Below are 16,938 nucleotides of genomic sequence, written 5' to 3' on the forward strand. Positions count from 1 at the left end.
GGAAGATCAGGGCTCATTTAGGAGCCCAGGTGTTTTGATCGCTGATACTGGTGGCTCTGAAGTGACCTGTTTGCGCAAGGAGACTGTGCCTTCATGGGACAGAATGGACCATCCCTAGAGTATACCTGTTGTGTGTGTGCTTGTCTGCAGTTGTGCAGAGGTGTGAGCCCCTGGTGAGAAACGAGGTGGAGAAACCAACAGCTCTTCTCAGCGGGTGCTTGTGTGTGCTGCATTCTCAGTCCCATTCAGTTAAAGTGTTACTGCCTGTGTTTTGTAGATGAGGAAACTGAGGCTCAGCCCTCATCAGTGCTAGGGTGCAGCTTCAGCTCCAGGCCTGCCTCACTTTCAAGTCTTTCCCTTTTCTTCTGCACCATATTGACTGGCTCAGTCATTCTTGAAGGAAGTCAACCCTGAATATTCATTGGAAGGACTGATGCTGAAGCTCCAATCCTTTGGCCACTTGATGCAAACAGCCGACTCATTAAACAAGTCCCTGATGCTGAGAAAGATTGAGGGCAGGAGGAGAAGGGGGTGACAGAGGATGAGATGGCTGGACAGCATCACCAATGCAATGGACATGAACTTGGGCAAACACTGGGGAATGGTGAGGGACAGGGAGGCCCGGCGTACTGCAGTCCATGGGGCCGGACACGGCTCAGTGACTGAACACCAACAAGCACACCATATTGCATTCTTATTCATAAGAAGGCGTTTGGGACATAAAAAGCAGGTTTTCAGACCTCCCATGTGTGGTGAGCCTGGCTGGTCGTCCCTTTGTCTGTGGGGTGAATTTTGCCTCCGAGCGTGAGTCTGTTAGCAGCCTTGCATCTGGCGCTGCTCTCTGCATCCGGGTCCAACAGATGTACCTCCAGTAAGAAGAGCCCCAGGCTGTCCTCTAGGGTCCCCCGCCCTCCTTCCAACCTGCTCCTGAGCCCCCTGCCCTGGCACAAGGCTTTATCACAGCCACGCCGTTCAACCCAGGGAGCAGCACGTCAGAGCTCCTGGGTCTGTTCCACACTCAGTGGGGTGGACGCCCCCCTCACACCCACCTCAGAGGCTTGTGCACACACTCACGTATGCCTTCACATTCTCAGCCCTTCCCAGAAAGGAGCCTTTTATAAAATGTGCGGATTTTGTGGCAAGTTTTCCATTTGAATTTTCAAAGTTTATAAATTTATAGCAGTAAAACTGTTGGGTAGCCAATGCAGGGGGTAAGATTCGATCCCTGGTTGGGAAGCTAAGATCCCACGTGCCCCCTGGCCAGAGAACCAAAACACAAAACACAAGCAGTACTCTAACAAATTCAATAAAGACTTGAAAAAAATATTGTGCAACAACAACAAACAGTGTGCCAAGGTGGACATTTTGACGGTAATCTCATGGTTTCTCAAAGGCGTTAGTTGATAAATTATGGCAGCCTCAACCCCTGTTCTCTGGACTAAGGTGCCCCGTCTGACCCAGTAGATGGTCTCATGGGACCCTTTCAGCCTCTGGACTCTGGCCTGATCCTATACAGAGGCTACTCGGCAGGCGGAGCCATCTCCATGGGAGACCGGTGTCTTTTGGATTTCCCAGCTCCCCTTAAGCTTCTCTGGGGACAGCTGAGGATGCTCCACTCCACTGGGTCAACATCGGTCTCACACAGCCCTGCAGCCCCAGGCTTCAGAAGTGCCTTCCCATGCTGGGGATGCAGGCAACATGCTAATGTTGGTCTAACGTCTCTGCTTCACTATTTTGGACCAGTTAACACATTTTTGTTGTTGTTGTTCAGTCCCTAAGTCGTGTCTGACTCTTTGTGACCCCAGGGACTGCAGCACGCCAGGCTCCTCTGTCCTCCACTGTGTCCACAGAGTTTGCTCAAATTCATGTCCATTGAGTCAGTGATGCCATCCAACCATTTTGTCCTCTGCCACCCTCTTCTCCTCCTGCCTTCAACCTTTCCGAGCATCAGGGTCTTTCCCAATGAGTCAGTTCCTCGCATCAGGTGGCAAAAGTATTGGAGCTTCAACGTCAGTCCTTCCAATGAATATTCGGAACTGATTTCCTTTAGGATTGACTGGTGTGATCTCCTTGCTGTCCAAGGGATTCACAAGAGTCTCCTCCAACACCACAGTTCAAAGGCATCAATTCCTTGTTCCCTACCCAATAGTTTTACTGCTATAAATTTATAAACTTTGAGAATTCAAATGGAAAACTGCCACAAAATCTGCACATTTTATAAAACGCTCCTTTCTGGGCAAGGCTTGGTGCCTAGCCTTCTTTATGAACCATCTCTCACATCCAAACATGACTACTGGTAAAACCATAGCTTTGACTATATGGACCTTGTCGGCAAAGTGATGTCTCTGCTGTTAATAAACCTACCTGATACCTAATACATGATCTCAATTTCAAAATGAGAATACTTAGAGTTCTTGGGGATTAAATGAGATAATTCAGTTGATAAGTCGTTGCAGTTGTTAACTCCAAATTCAGACAATAGAAAGCTCGAGCACTGGTACTTCTAGCTCACTGGCAACCATGGAAGATGGTACCCAAGGTAGCAGTTGGTACTTAACCAGTCCTCACCATTTTTATTCTCCTTGTTCCTTGCATTTTCCTGCTTTTCCTCCTCTACTGCACCTTCCTTCAAATACTCTGGTAGCTGCCCCTTCCCCTGTAGTAACTTTAAGCAGCAGGAGTCCATGGGATCAAAGATTTTGAAGGAGTTTGCATTCGATCTGTAAATTGCTTTGGATAGTATGGACATCATAACAATAATAAGTCTTTCATTCTATGAACATGGGATGTCTTTGCAATTATTGACATTATTTTCAGTCTTTTGGCAACATTTTTTAGTTTTCAGGGTATAAGTCTTTTGTCTCTTTGGTTAAATTTATTCCTAAGTACTTTATTCTTTTTGATACTGTTGTAAATGGAATTACTTTTTGAATTTCCTTTTTGGATTGTTCATTGTTATTTTATAGAAACAACTGATTTTTTGTGTGTTCATTTTGTGTTCTGCAGCTTTGCTGAATTCATTTATTTGTTCTAATAGTTTTTTGTTTGTAGGGTGTGGATCTTTAGGATATAAGATCATTTCATCTGTGAACAGATATAATTTTACTTTTTCCTTTTCAACTTGTATGCCTCTTATTTATTTTTCTTGTCTGTGTGCTCCAGCTAGAACTTCAGTACTGTGTTGAGGAGATATGGTGAGAGTGTCTTGTTCCTGATCTTAGAGGAAAAATTCAGTTTTTCACTGTTGTATAATGTTAGCTGTGGCCTTTTCTTATATGGCCTTATTACATCAAGGTAGTTTTCCTTTATTTCTAGTTTTTTAAATTTTTTGTCATAAAAGGTGTTGACTTTTGTCAAATGGCTTTTTTGCATCAGTTGAGATGATCATTTTTTTTTTCTACATCCTGTTGCTCCAACATTTTTGTAAAGTCAAATTATATCAAAATCAGGAAGCAAGGCTTATGATTGCTTGTTCACTTTTTGAGGAGTTGGCTGATCAGGGATGGACTGTCTGACATTAATATTAAAGGAGACCTAAATATTAGACTTAACTCTAGCAAAGACCTGCAACTTCTTTCCTCTGTTAAATATTTTTTTTTAATTTCTCCCATCATTGCCCATTGTGTACTGTGTGTAAGTGATAAATGTTAATTCATTAGTTAAATATTTTAGCTCCCTTTTAAAGTGGGAAAATTCATAATGACTGCCAATAAGAAATAGCTTTCCAAGTAAATGATGAATTAGTCTGCGTAGGATAGAATGTGCTGTTTTAAAAGTCAGCTATGGGGACTTCCCTGGTGGTCCAGTGGTTAAGAATCCTCCTGCCAATTCAGGGGACACAGGTTCAATTCCTGGTCTGGCAAGATCCCACATGCTTGCCGGGCAGCTGAGCCCCTGTGCCACAACTACCGAGCCTTCACTCTGGAGCCCACATGCTGCAACCACTGAAGCCCTCTTGCTCCAGAGCCTGTGCTCCTCAACAAGAGAAGCCACCGCAAGGAGAAGCCTGCAGACTGCAACGAAGGGCAGCCCCTGCCCCCTGCAAGCAGAGAAAGCCCATGCACAGCAGTGAAGACCCAGCACAGCCAAAGATAAATATATTAATTTTTTAAAAAGTCGGCTGTGGAAGGCAGGGGCACAGCTCAGTACTCTCTAGCAGGAACATTGGCCAGTAATCATTTATTTGAGTTCGATGAAAAGTCAGAGGTTTTTAATTTAGGAAGAAGCCAAGTCCTTATGGATTAAATGATGATAGTATTTGGGATGATTTACTTTGCAATGACCTGGCGGAAGTGGGAGGGGATAAGGGGTTAAGATGAGCAAGAGTCATATGTATTAAGTTCATTATACATTCTGTGTACTTTTGTTTGAAATTTTTCATAAAAAGTTCTAAAAAGAAATAAGGTAAATAAATGATGGTGCAGCATCCAATCAAAATATTATGTAGCCATTACAATAACACGTCGAGGATTTTACTGATGTGGGATAAGAAAATTGGAAGTCAGTCTTACCAATGTAGTGCATGTGTGCTTGTGCACATAAATATTTGCATAGAAAAATATTGGAAGGAAAAATATTAAAACATTGTCTGTGGTTAGTCTTCCTTGATTGGTGGGATAGTGAGTGATTTTCTTTCTCTGTGTCTTCCAAACTTTCTACGGTGAACGAGAGAAAAACGTAATTGCTTTTTAAGATTTTTTAGATTGGATTACAGTTGCTTTACAATGTTGTGTTGGTTGCTGCTGTACAGCAGCATGAGTCGGCTATGTGCATACATGTATCCCCTCACTCCTGAGCCTCCCTCCCACCCCTGCATCCCAGCCCTCTCGGTCCTCACAGAGCACCGAGCTGAGCTCCGTGTGCTACCCAGCAGTGTCCCACTGGCTGGCTGTTTCACGCGTGGTAGTGTAGATATGCCAGTGCGCCCCTCTCAGTTCCTCCCGCCCTCTCCTTCCCCCACTGTGTCCACAAGTCTGTCTTCTCTGTCTGCGTCTCTATTCCTGCCCTGAACATAGGTTCTTCAGTATCATTTTCTGGATTCCATATATATATGTTAATACCCGGCATTTGAGCAATACATAATTTCTGAAAATTTTTCTTTCAAAGAAAGAAACCGCATCTGCATTGTATAAATTGGTGAAGCTTTCCCAGTTTTCTGTTTTCCATTAAATGGGTCTGGTCAGTGGTTAGATAAACACTGATGTGGTTACTAATCTTGAGCCCTGGACCTATTTTTTGGCCTCTGTCTTTGCCAGGGTCATGGGCAAAATTCAGTCACCACCATCTCGGTCATTAACTTCAGTTAGACTTGTTCCTCTCACATGGCTTTCTCCCTGATTTTTAGTGAGCTGGACATGATTTCCACGAGGGTGATGGACATTAAGCTTCGGGAGGCTGCAGAAGGCCTTGGGGAGGACAGCACAGGTAAGGCCTTCCTTCACTCTCCCTGCCCTGGGAGGACCCTTGTTGGGTTGTGGGGCTGGGAGAGGGGCTTCCGAAGAAGGGCTTCGGGTTCTCCGCATGGAGAGTGGGTTCAGTTCAGTGTGTTCAGACACCCCCAGATCCCTCCCAGGGGCTGGAGAGCACATCCAAGACTGTGGACGGCCAACTGAGGGCCGTGCTCCTTTGCTTCTCCATCAGACACACCAGGGACAACGTGTGTATGTGTGTGGGTGTGTGTGTGTGAGAGAGAGACCAAGAGAGAGATTAAGTCCTTTTCCTCGTTCCTGAAGGTGAACATATCCCCAGGTTTAGTTGACAGAAGCAGGGGAAGAGAGAAGCTATGGAACATTCCTCATCCAGGAACATCCAGAGGTTTCAGTGAGACATTAGGCAAAGTCTTGGATGGTCTAAACATCCAGAAGAAATAACAATATCAAGAGAGAGCCTTTGGTGCCTCTTTTATGGCTTTTATTCTCCTTCCAGAGACCTTTATTGTGCTTTTCTATGGAGCTGAATTCCAAGTCCATGAATCATCATTTCAAAACACACTGCACAAGTTACCCAGTTATGTGATTGGTTTACTGTTATCTGTAGATTGCTCTGTGTGTCTTGATAGAGGTGGAAAATTGACCTTAGGAAACACATGTGATCTCCCCACATGAGCCTCATATCAGCTATTTGTATTCACCTTATTTTTGTGGCAGAGGTTTCCACTTTTCTCTCTGCTGATTTAAGTCAAAGTACTAGTAGTGATTGTCTTTAAGGTAGTTCAAGTGAACAGCTTCCAAAAATATTAAACCCTAGCTCTTAACTCTTAGCTTCAGATACTAATTTCATTAAAGACTTAATTTCATATAATACAGATTTTCCTTATTATCCTATATATTAGGATTACTTTTTTCTTTCACATTTCAGTACATGCAGTGGTAATTTTCTTTTCAACAAATGGTGCTAAAGCAATTGGACATTTGTATGTTAAAAAAAATGAAATTTGAAAGTTCACAGTTGGTTTGAATCCAAATGAGGGTACAAAAATTAAATGTATAATCGGCATAAATGTAATAACTATAAATCTTTTAATAAAAGAAAACATAGGAGCAAATATTTATAACCTAGGATTAGATAAGAGTTCTTAGATATGATACCTCAGACTCTAAAAGAAAAGGTTGATAAATGGAACTTTCTCAAAATTTAAAACTTTTGTTCTGTGAAAGATGCTGTTAAGAAAATGAAAAGTCAAGTCACAGACTGGGAGAAAATATTTACAAATCACATTTGACAAGAGCAGTCAAAATTTGACAGTAAGATAACAACCCAATTAAAAGTAGGTAAGGAATTTTTAAAGATGTTCTACTTAAGAGGATGTGCAAGTGGCAAAAAGCACATGAAAAAACACTTAACATCAATAGCCGTTAGTGCAAACTAAAGCTATGATGAGACACCACTATACACCTACTAGAGTGGGGGAAACCCAACAGAGACACACTTGACAATAACAAATGCTGCTGCTGCTGCTGCTGCTAAGTCACTTCAGTCGTGTCCGACTCTGCGCGACCCCATAGACAGCAGCCCACCAGGCTCCCCCGTCCCTGGGATTCTCCAGGCAAGAACACTGGAGTGGGTTGCCATTTCCTTCTCCAATGCATGAAAGTGAAAAGTGAAAGTGAAGTCACTCAGTCGTGGCCAACTCTTCTCGACCCCGTGGACTGCAGCCCACCAGGCTCCTCCGTCCATGGGATTTTCCAGGCAAGAGTACTGGAGTGGGGTGCCATTGCCTTCTAGGAGATTTCAAGGCAGCTGAAACCCTCTTATACTGCCAATGAAAATGCAAATGGTGCAGCCCCTTGGGAAAGTACTTGTCAGTTTCTTATAAAATTAAACACGCACTTAGTCTATGATTCGCCAGTCCGACTCCTAGGTGTTTACCTAAGAGAAATGAAACTGTATTTTATTTTACACAAAAGCCTATCGCAATTTTACTTTTGTTTACTACTTTGTTTATATCTATACAACGGAACCAACTCTTTGGGACCCCATGGACTATAACCCATTTGCCAGGCTCCTCTGTCCTTGGAATTCTCCAGGCAAGTATACCAGAATGGGTTGCCATTTCCTGCTCCAGAGGATCTTCCTGACCCAGGGATCGAATCCAGATCAGATCAGTCACTCAGTCGTATCTGACTTTTTGCGACCCCATGAATCACAGCACGCCAGGCCTCCCTGTCCATCACCAACTCCCAGAGTTCACTCAAACTCACGTCCATCGAGTCAGTGATGCCATCCAGCCATCTCATCCTCTGTCGTCCCCTTCTCCTCCTGCCCTCAATCCCTCCCAGCATCAGAGTCTTTTCCAATGAGTCAACTCTTCACATGAGATAGCCAAAGTACTGGAGTTTCAGCTTTAGCATCATTCCTTCCAAAGAAATCCCAGGGCTGATCTCCTTCAGAATGGACTGGTTGGATCTCCTTGCAGTCCAAGGGACTCTCGAGAGTCTTCTCCAACACCACAGTTCAAAAGCATCAATTCTTTGGCACTCAGCTTTCTTCACAGTCCAAATCTCACACCCATACATGACCACTGGAAAAACCGTAGCCTTGACTAGACGAAACTTTGTTGGCAAAGTAATGTCTCTGCTTTTGAATATGCTATCTAGGTTAGTCATAACTTTCCTTCCAAGGAGTAAGCGTCTTTTAATTTCATGGCTGCAGTCACCATCTGCAGTGATTTTGGAGCCCAGAAAAATAAAGTCTGACACTGTTTCCACTGTTTCCCCATCTATTTGCCATGAAGTGATGGGACCGGATGCCATGATCTTCGTTTTCTGAATGTTGAGCTTTAAGCCAACTTTTTCACTCTCCACTTTCACTTTCATCAAGAGGCTTTTGAGTTCCTCTTCACTTTCTGCCATAAGGGTGGTGTCATCTGCATATCTGAGGTTATTGATATTTCTCCTGGCAATCTTGATTCCAGCTTGTGTTTCTTCCAGTCCAGCGTTTCTCATGATGTAATCTGCATATAAGTTAAATAAGCAGGGTGACAATATACAGCCTTGACGTACTCCTTTTCCTATTTGGAACCAGTCTGTTGTTCCATGTCCAGTTCTAACTGTTGCTTCCTGACCTGCATACAGGTTTCTCAAGAGGCAGATCAAGTGGTCTGGTATTCCCATGTCTTTCAGAATTTTCCACAGTTTATTGTGATCCACACAGTCAAAGGCTTTGGCATAGTCAATAAAGCAGAAATAGATGTTTTTCTGGAACTCTCTTGCTTTTTCCGTTAAGGTACTGTACTGTAATTTTGGACTTCCCTGGTGTCTCAATGGTAAGAATCCACCTGCAATGCAGAAAACACAGGAGACACTGATTCAGTCCCTGGGTCAGGAAAATCCCCTGGAGGAGGTCACGGCAACTCACTCCAGTATTCTTGCCTGAAGAATCCCATGGACAGAGAATCCTGGTGGGCTACAGTCTGTAGGGTCGCAAAGAGTCGGACATGACTGAAGTGACTTAGCACAGACACACACTCATGCATTCTTAATATATAGCCAATTTTATTAGTTGGGGCCCTAGGCTAACTTTGTTGAACTTAGGAACAAAAAATTTACTTATGAACACGTTCTTGGAACAGAATGCATTAGTATGTAGAGGGACTTACTGTACCAGATTTGAAAAATAGTCAAGTGGATTTTTTAGAAATAAGTAAAACTATTATGATGAAAAATTCAATTGATGAGTTTATTAGCAGATTATATCAGCTTGAGGGAGATCTCAAGGAAGTACACAGAATGTATCATAAAACGGTAAAAGGAAGGAAAATACAGAAAGAGGACAAGAAGCATGGAGATAAATGAGAGGGTATAACGTGTGTTTGAGCAATGTCTTAGGAGAGGAGAGAGTAGCTGAGAATTTTCTGGAATTCAGTTAAAAAAAAAAAAAAGATAATCCAATCTACACATTTAACAAACTGAATGACTCCCAGGAAGGATAAATAAAAGGAAATCCACATAGAATTAAAGTATAGAAAACTAAAGACAAAAGTGAAAAATCTTAAAATTAGTCTGAGAGAAAAATAAAAGGACCTTCAGAGGAGCAAGAAACTGACTTCTTGACCACACAACAGAAGCCACAAAACAGTAAAATGATGTCTTCAATATTATTAAAAGAATAACTTAGAAAAAGTAACTGCCAACCTAGAATGTTAAACCTAGAAAAATGATGTTTCAGGAAGGAGCTTCAGGAATAAAGTCATTTTCAGATAAACAAAAACTGAGTTTGTCACCAGGAGAGCCTCAGATTCCAAAGGAATCTGCCTTCAGGCAGGAGGAAAATCATACTCTGTGGAGCGTCTGGGCAAAGAAGGAATGACAAGCAGAGAAGATAAGAAACAAGCAGACACATCCAAACAGACATGGAGGGACCTCCCCGGCGGTCCAGTGGTTAAGATTCTGTGCTTCCAGAGCAGGGAGCGCGGGTTCAATCCCTGGTCGGGGAACTAAGATTCCACCTAATGTGTGGCATGGCCAAAGATTAAACAAAATAAAATTTTAACAATGAACAAATAAAAGCAAATGAATATGGAATAGTATCTTTGGGTTTTTAAAGATCAGAATGAAAACAGTAGGGCATTAAATAAGATGAAAGTATTCTAACTTACTGAAGAACTGACTTATTTGAAAATACCCTGATGCTGGGAAGATTGAAGGCGGGAGAAGGGGACGACAGAGGATGAGATGGTTGGATGGCATCACCGACTCAATGGACATGAGTTTGAGTAAACTCTGGGAGTTGGTGATGGACAGGGAGGCCTGCCATGCTGCAGTCCATGGGGTTTCAAAGAGTCAGACACGACTGAGCGACTGAACTGAACTGATTCTAACTTTCTTACTTTGTTCCATAATAGAATGTGTAGTATAATTTCTAGGGTAAGCCCTGAAAGAACAGAGATAAAAGACAAAGTTTACAAACTAGAAGTGGAAAAAAATGGAATGTTCTTTTAAAGTCAGTTAATCCAAAAGACAGAAAGAAAGATTTTAAAAGACCACAAAGATGGTAGACTTGTTTTTTATTAACATGACAGTAATTAGAATAAAGGCTTCCCAAGTGACTCAGCTGGTAAAGAATCCACCTGCAATGTGGGAGACCTGGGTTTGGTCCCTGGGTTGGAAAGATCCCCTGGAGAAGGGAAAAGCTACCCACTCCAGTATTCTTGCCTAGGGAACAGTCCATGGGGTTGAAGAGAGTCAGACATGACTGAGCGACTTTCACCTTCAAGTGATTCATTGGTAAAGAAGCTGCCTGCCAATGCAGGAGAAGTGAGTTTGATCCCTGGGTGGGGAAGATCCCGTGGAGGAGGAAATGACAACCCACTCCAGTATTCTTGGCTGGGAGATCCCATGGAGAGGAGTCTGGTGGGCTGCAGTGCATGGGGTTTCAGAAGAGTGGGACATGACTTTGTGACAACAACAAACTAGAGTAAGTGGCAGTAGCTAATTCTATTAATGTTCCAGTCAGAAGTTAAAGGTCAGATTGGTTTTCTAAAACTCTGGTGGTGGTTCAGTCGCTAGGTTGTGTCTGACTCTGTGACCCCACGGACCCTTCCAGGCTCTTCTGTCCATGGGATTCTCCAGGCAAGAATACTAGAGTGGTTTGCCATTTCCTTCTCCAGGGGATCTTCCCGACCCAGGGATGGTACTTGTGTCTCCTGCATTGAAGGCAGATTCTTTACCACTGAGCCACCAGGGAAGCCCACTCTAAAACTCTAAATCTCTTAAATATAAGGATTAGAAAAGTTTAAGGTAAAAGGAAAGAAGAAAATGAAACTTGCTAACACTGGGCCAAAGGAAGCTGGAATGGTTGTATCAATAGCAGTCAAAATAGACTTTAAGGCAGAAAGCATTACTATTAATAAAGAGGGTCATTTCACAAAAGGTTCACTTCTATAGGAAGATATTAATTCTACCTTTCTATGACATTTATCAACATAATGTCCAAAGTTACAGAGTAGAAACTGGCAGTTAAGTAAAAAAGATAACTCTATAATCAGAGTGGGTTATTTTTAATACAGCTAATTGATAGGACTAGTGTATTAAAAATTAAAGACATAAAGTACTTGGGCAACACAATTAAAAAGAAAAAGACCTTGTCCTAATTGACGTGTGTGGGCCACTGAAGAGAATACATTATTTTCAAGCACTCTAGGAACATTTTCAAATTTATGGTAAGCCATAAAGCAAGTCTGGACAAATGTCAATGGATTCAAATCATGTAGTGTGTTCACTGACCGCAATGCAATTAAGCTAGAGTTCAATAGCAAAGATTAGAAGAAAATTCCTTCTAATCTAAAATGCTTGGATATTAACACATACTTTTCTAAATAACCTATAGGTCTAAGAAGGTATTATAATGAAAATTAGAAAATATTTTACCAAATATAAAGAAACTACATATCAGAACACATGAATGCAGCTAAAATAGATTTAGCAGGAAATGTGTTGCCTTGAAAGTGAAAGTGTTGGCCGATTGTTTGTGTCTGACTCTTTGCAACCCCATGGACTATAGCCTACCAGGCTCCTCTGTCCATGGAATTCTCCAGGCAAGGATACTGAAGTGGGTTGCCATTTCATTCTCCAGGGGATCTTCCCAACCCAAGGATTGAACCAGGGTCTCATGCATTATGGGCAGATTCTTTACCATCTGAGCCACCAGGGAAGCTATATTGCCTTAAATGTGTATATTATGAAAGCAGAGAACCTAAAAATTAATTAGCTAAGTATTCATCTCAAGAAGTTTAAAAAGATAGCAAAGTAAATCCAAAGGAAAGTAGGAGAAAGGAAAGAAAAACTAAAACAGAAATTAGTGAAATTAAAAAAATACTGCATTAATATTGTTAATGCAAAAAAATATTGCACTTATTCTTTTCTCATGTGAAAAGAATTAACAAAGCCAGACTTTTTTTTTTAAGGCAAATGAAATTGACAAACCTCCTATGTTATTGATCCAGGAGACAAGGAGGTGCAGATAATACCAGGGCTAAGAAAAGGGGGCTATATTATAGATAGTATAGATGCTAAAATAAAAGGCTGTTATTAATAACTATATGCCAATACATGTGAAAATGTGGGAACCTAGAGTCTGTCATACAGAGTTACGTTGTCAGAAAGAGAAAAACAAATAATCATATATTAATACATTATATGAAACTGAGAAAAGTGGTACTGATGAATCTGTTTGCAGGGCAGGAATAGCGATGCAGACATAGAGAATGGAATTGTGGGCAGAGTGGGGAAGAGAGCGTGGAAGAACTGAGAGAGTAACACTGAAACATATACACTACCATATATGTAACAGACAGCTAGTGGAAAGCTGCTGTATAGCACAGGGGGCTCAGCTTGGTGCTCTGTGATGACCTAGAGGCGTGTGGTGGGGGGAGCGGGTGGGAGGGAGGCTCAAGAAAGAGGATGTATATATTTACAGATAGCTGATTCACGATGTTTCACAGCAGAAACTAACACAACATTGTAACTCTTCTGTATCCCAATTACAAAATAAACAATAAAATAAAATTAGTGATGAACCTGGGGGAAAATGGAAAAAAGATAGTTAGAAAAGTAAAACAATAAAATGAATTCAAGAAGCAGGAAACCCAAATAGTTCCTATAACCATTAAAGAAATTAAATTAAAAAGCCTAGTAGGTGAACAGATGTAACACACATAGGCCCCCACTGTATGGTCAACTAATCACGACAAATCAAAGTGTTCAGCAACTGTACTTCGGATCTTCGTAGCCACTCCCTTTAATTCCAAAGCACTATCTTCAACTGTAAAGGACTGTGAGGCTGCATGCTTGTTCCACCTTCTGGGATGCATATCTATCTGTCAGCTGGCAAAGGCCAGGTAGTGTCCCGTGATTCAGAAGAACTCTGAGGAGCCTTTCGAAATAATAAGCTCTCTCTGAGGCCCACCAGGCTTCCCTGATAGCTCAGTTGGTAAAGAATCCGCCTGCAATGCAGGAGATCTGGGTTCGATCCCTGGGTTGGGAAGATCTCCTGGAGAAGGGAAAGGCTACCCACTCCAGTGTTCTTGGGCTTTCCTTTTGGCTCAGCTGGTAAAGATCTGCCTGCAATGCGGGAGACCTGGGTTCGATCCCTGGGTTGGGAAGATTCCCTGGAGAAGAGAAAGGCTACCCTACCCACTCCAGTATCCTGGCCTGGAGAATCCCATGGACTGTACAGTCCATGGGGTCGCAAAGAGTCGGACACGACTGAGCGAAGACCCATCAGTTAATAGCATGGACATTTTGAGGTTATAAAGGTAAGGAAACTTCCACTAGAAGTTAAGAAAGGGTTTCCTGGGTGGCCCAGTGGTTGAGAGTACACCTGCCAATGCAAGGGACAGGGCTTCCATGCCTGGTCTGGGAAGACTCCATATGCCCTGGGGCAGCTAAGCCCTTCAAAGCCCTAGAGCCCTGGCGCCTGTGCTCCACAGGAGGGACCACGGCAGGGAGAAGCCTGAGCACCGCAACTAGAGAGTAGCCCTGTTCCTGCCACTGGAGAGAGATGGGAAGACCCAGTGCAGCCAAAAAGTAATTAATTAACTAGGTAACATTTTAAAAAAGAAGTTAAGAAAACTTGACTGTAGAACTCATTTCTTTTGGGGTATGGATATACTCCCCTTAAGGTAATACAGTAGGTATTCCTGCTATAGAATAATCCTAAGAAATTCTCCACATGAAGGCAAGATCATGTATACTTCCCAAGGCAGGCATTAATGTAAACAAATTATAAAGATCCTACTTTTTTTAGAAAGGAATTCACCTTACAAAATGATCTACTTATCAAATGAATCAGTTGTGAGTGAATTTTCAGGATAGACTAGACAGCATCCTGATAACCGGTGACATTCCATCCTTCTGTTAGTTCTCATATTCAGAAGGAAAGGAATCAACTTTGCTGAGCTACTGAAATCTCAGGATCCTGAATATGATGGGAATTTGTGGGTGAGGGCGAGGGTGACGTCAGAGAAGAGATCACGAAATGTTTAGAAGTATAGACCAGCGGTCCCTAGCCTTTTTGGCACCAAGGACTGGATTCTTGGACAACAGGTTTTCTCTGGACCGGGGTTGGAGGGATGGTTTGAGGATGATTCAGACACATCATATTTATTGTGTACTTTATTTCTATTATTACTGTATCAACTCCACTTCAGATCATCAGACATTAGATTCCAGAGGTTGGGGACCCCTGGTGTAGATTCCGACACTCCAGGAAGCGTGACAGAGTCAGCACTACCACCACCAGTTGGTGGGTTTTCTCCCCAAACGTTGCTAGCTCATCACCGCATTTGGCACTCCAGCAGCCCCTCTTGCCCGTGAGGCTGGGCCTCCTCTGGTTGTCTATGGTGCTCACATCCATGCTAAAGGAAGCACTTGAGAATTTTTAAAATTTTTATTTTATTGAAGTATAGTTGATTTACATTGTTGGATTAATTTCTGCTTTACAGCAAAGTGACTCACCTTATACACACACACACACACACACATACATATTCTTAGCACTTGAGGATTATTTTAAAAAATGATTTGGGTTATCACTATGGTCTTTACCTCACCAAGACTTTTTGCTTTTGACTATTTTTATTTTAGGGATTAAAATCTGATTTTGCTTATACAATGGAATATTGCTCAGCATTTAGAGAAAGGAAGACTGGAAAATGCATGCATCTCCATGCAAAATCTCAAACACAATATATGGAGGGAAAGGAGCAACTCACAAGCATATGTGCTGTATGAGTCTACCCAGAATGTCCTGTGTGGATTCAAGAATGGGCAAAACAATATGGTACTATAAATAAGGACAGTGGTTGCATCAAAACAGTTGGGGACGGACATGTACACACTGCTGTGTTTAAAATAGGTAACCAATAAGGACCTACTGTATAGCACAGGGAACTCTGCTTAATGTCATGTGGCAGCCTGAGTGGGAGGGGAGTTTGGGGAAGAATGGATACCTGTGTGTGTATGGTTGAGTCCCTTTGCTGTTCAGCTGAAACTATCACAACATTGTTTGTTAATCGACAGTGTGAAGTGAAAGTTGCTCAGTCATGTCTGACTCTTTGTAACCCCATGGACTGTACAGTTCATGAAATTCTCCAGGCCAGAATACTGGAGTGGGTAGCCAATCCCTTCTCCAGTGGATCTTCCTGACCCAGGAATCGAACTGGGTTTTATACCCCGAGACAAAATACAAAGTTTTTGAAAACAAACTTAGAATAAATTTAAGGACTTCCCTGTTGGGCTTCCCTTATAGCTCAGTTGGGAAAGGATCTGCCTACAATGCAGGAGACCTGGGTTCGATTCCTGGGTTGGGAAGATCCTCTGGAGAAAGAAATGGAAACCCACTCCAGTATTCTTGCCTGGAGAATCTCATAGACAAAGGAGCCTGACAGGCTACAGTCCATGGAGTCTCAAGAGTTGGACACGACTTAGCGACTAAACCATCACCACCTTTTGGTCCAGTTGCATGAGGAAATGGCAGCCCACTCCAGTATCCTTGCCTGGAGAATTCCATGGACAGAGGAGCCTGGTGGGCTACAGTCCATGGGGTTGCAAAGATCGGACACAACTGAGCAACTCACACACACTGTTGATCCAGCGTTTAAGACTCCACACTGCCAATACAGGGGGCCCAGGTTCAGTCCCTGGCTGGGGAACTAAGATGCCATATGCCATGTGGCAAGGCCAAGGGATAAAAATAAATAGATCAATTTGGGAAGGAAGAATATAAATTTTAAAAAAGAATAAATTTAATAACCAAGGAAGTGAAAGACCTGTTGAAAATGATTCATTTTAAGTAAGAGGAAATTTGCTTGTGCTTTTGACTCCGTGATCATGCTCCAAAGCTTTCTTGACTCTTTCATTCAGTGTCCAGAATAGAAATCCAGATTTGTTTTCATGTGTGCAAAAATGGTATGCTGTGTGCTTTGTGTCCTCCTGTGTGGGAAAAGGACTTATCGGAAGTGAATAATGGATGTTTGGACAGAAATCTTACTTTCTCTCCTTGCGCACATCTCATCCATGTTTGGCAGATACTTACATGCATTCTTTCTGTGTAGGAAAGAAAAAGTCTAAATTCAAAACGTTTAAGAAGTTCTTTGGGAAGAAGAAGAGAAAGGAGTCGTCTTCTTCCACAGGAAGTAGCACCTGGAAGCAAAGTCAGGCGAAGAACGAGGTCATGGCCATCGAGTCAGGACCAGTGGGCTACGACTCAGAGGATGAGCTGGAGTGAGTTGTCTTTTCCGTCCTTCGGGCTTGTGTGTTCCAGGGAGCAGAGAAGGACACAGGAGTACCCCAAAACTCAGGCTTATTGTCATGGTTACTCGATGGACTTCTGAGCCCACTCTCCTCCTAAATTAATTCCACAGAAGGTGTTTGAGATTCTTCCGTAGAAGTGGTGTTTTCTGTCTTTTTGTACATAGGGATGCAGAAAGTTGGTGGGGGG

The 16,938-nt window shown here is 42.5% G+C and overlaps 1 protein-coding gene across 8 annotated transcripts in view; it reads left to right on the top strand.

The window, feature by feature from the left end:
- CRACDL (CRACD like) overlaps window positions 1-16,938 on the top strand; it is a 129,755-nt gene that overhangs the window by 73,638 nt on the left and 39,179 nt on the right. For all 8 annotated transcript variants that reach the window (XM_070379979.1, XM_070379982.1, XM_070379978.1 and 5 more), the window contains 2 exons: window positions 5,345-5,424; window positions 16,553-16,721. In XM_070379979.1, coding sequence (XP_070236080.1) covers window positions 5,355-5,424; window positions 16,553-16,721 — 239 coding nt within the window. In that variant the 5' untranslated portion in view covers window positions 5,345-5,354. The remainder of the gene's footprint in view (window positions 1-5,344; window positions 5,425-16,552; window positions 16,722-16,938) is intronic.

The sequence above is a fragment of the Bos mutus genome, chromosome 11 (assembly GCF_027580195.1).
Source record: "Bos mutus isolate GX-2022 chromosome 11, NWIPB_WYAK_1.1, whole genome shotgun sequence".
NCBI lineage: Eukaryota > Metazoa > Chordata > Mammalia > Artiodactyla > Bovidae > Bos > Bos mutus.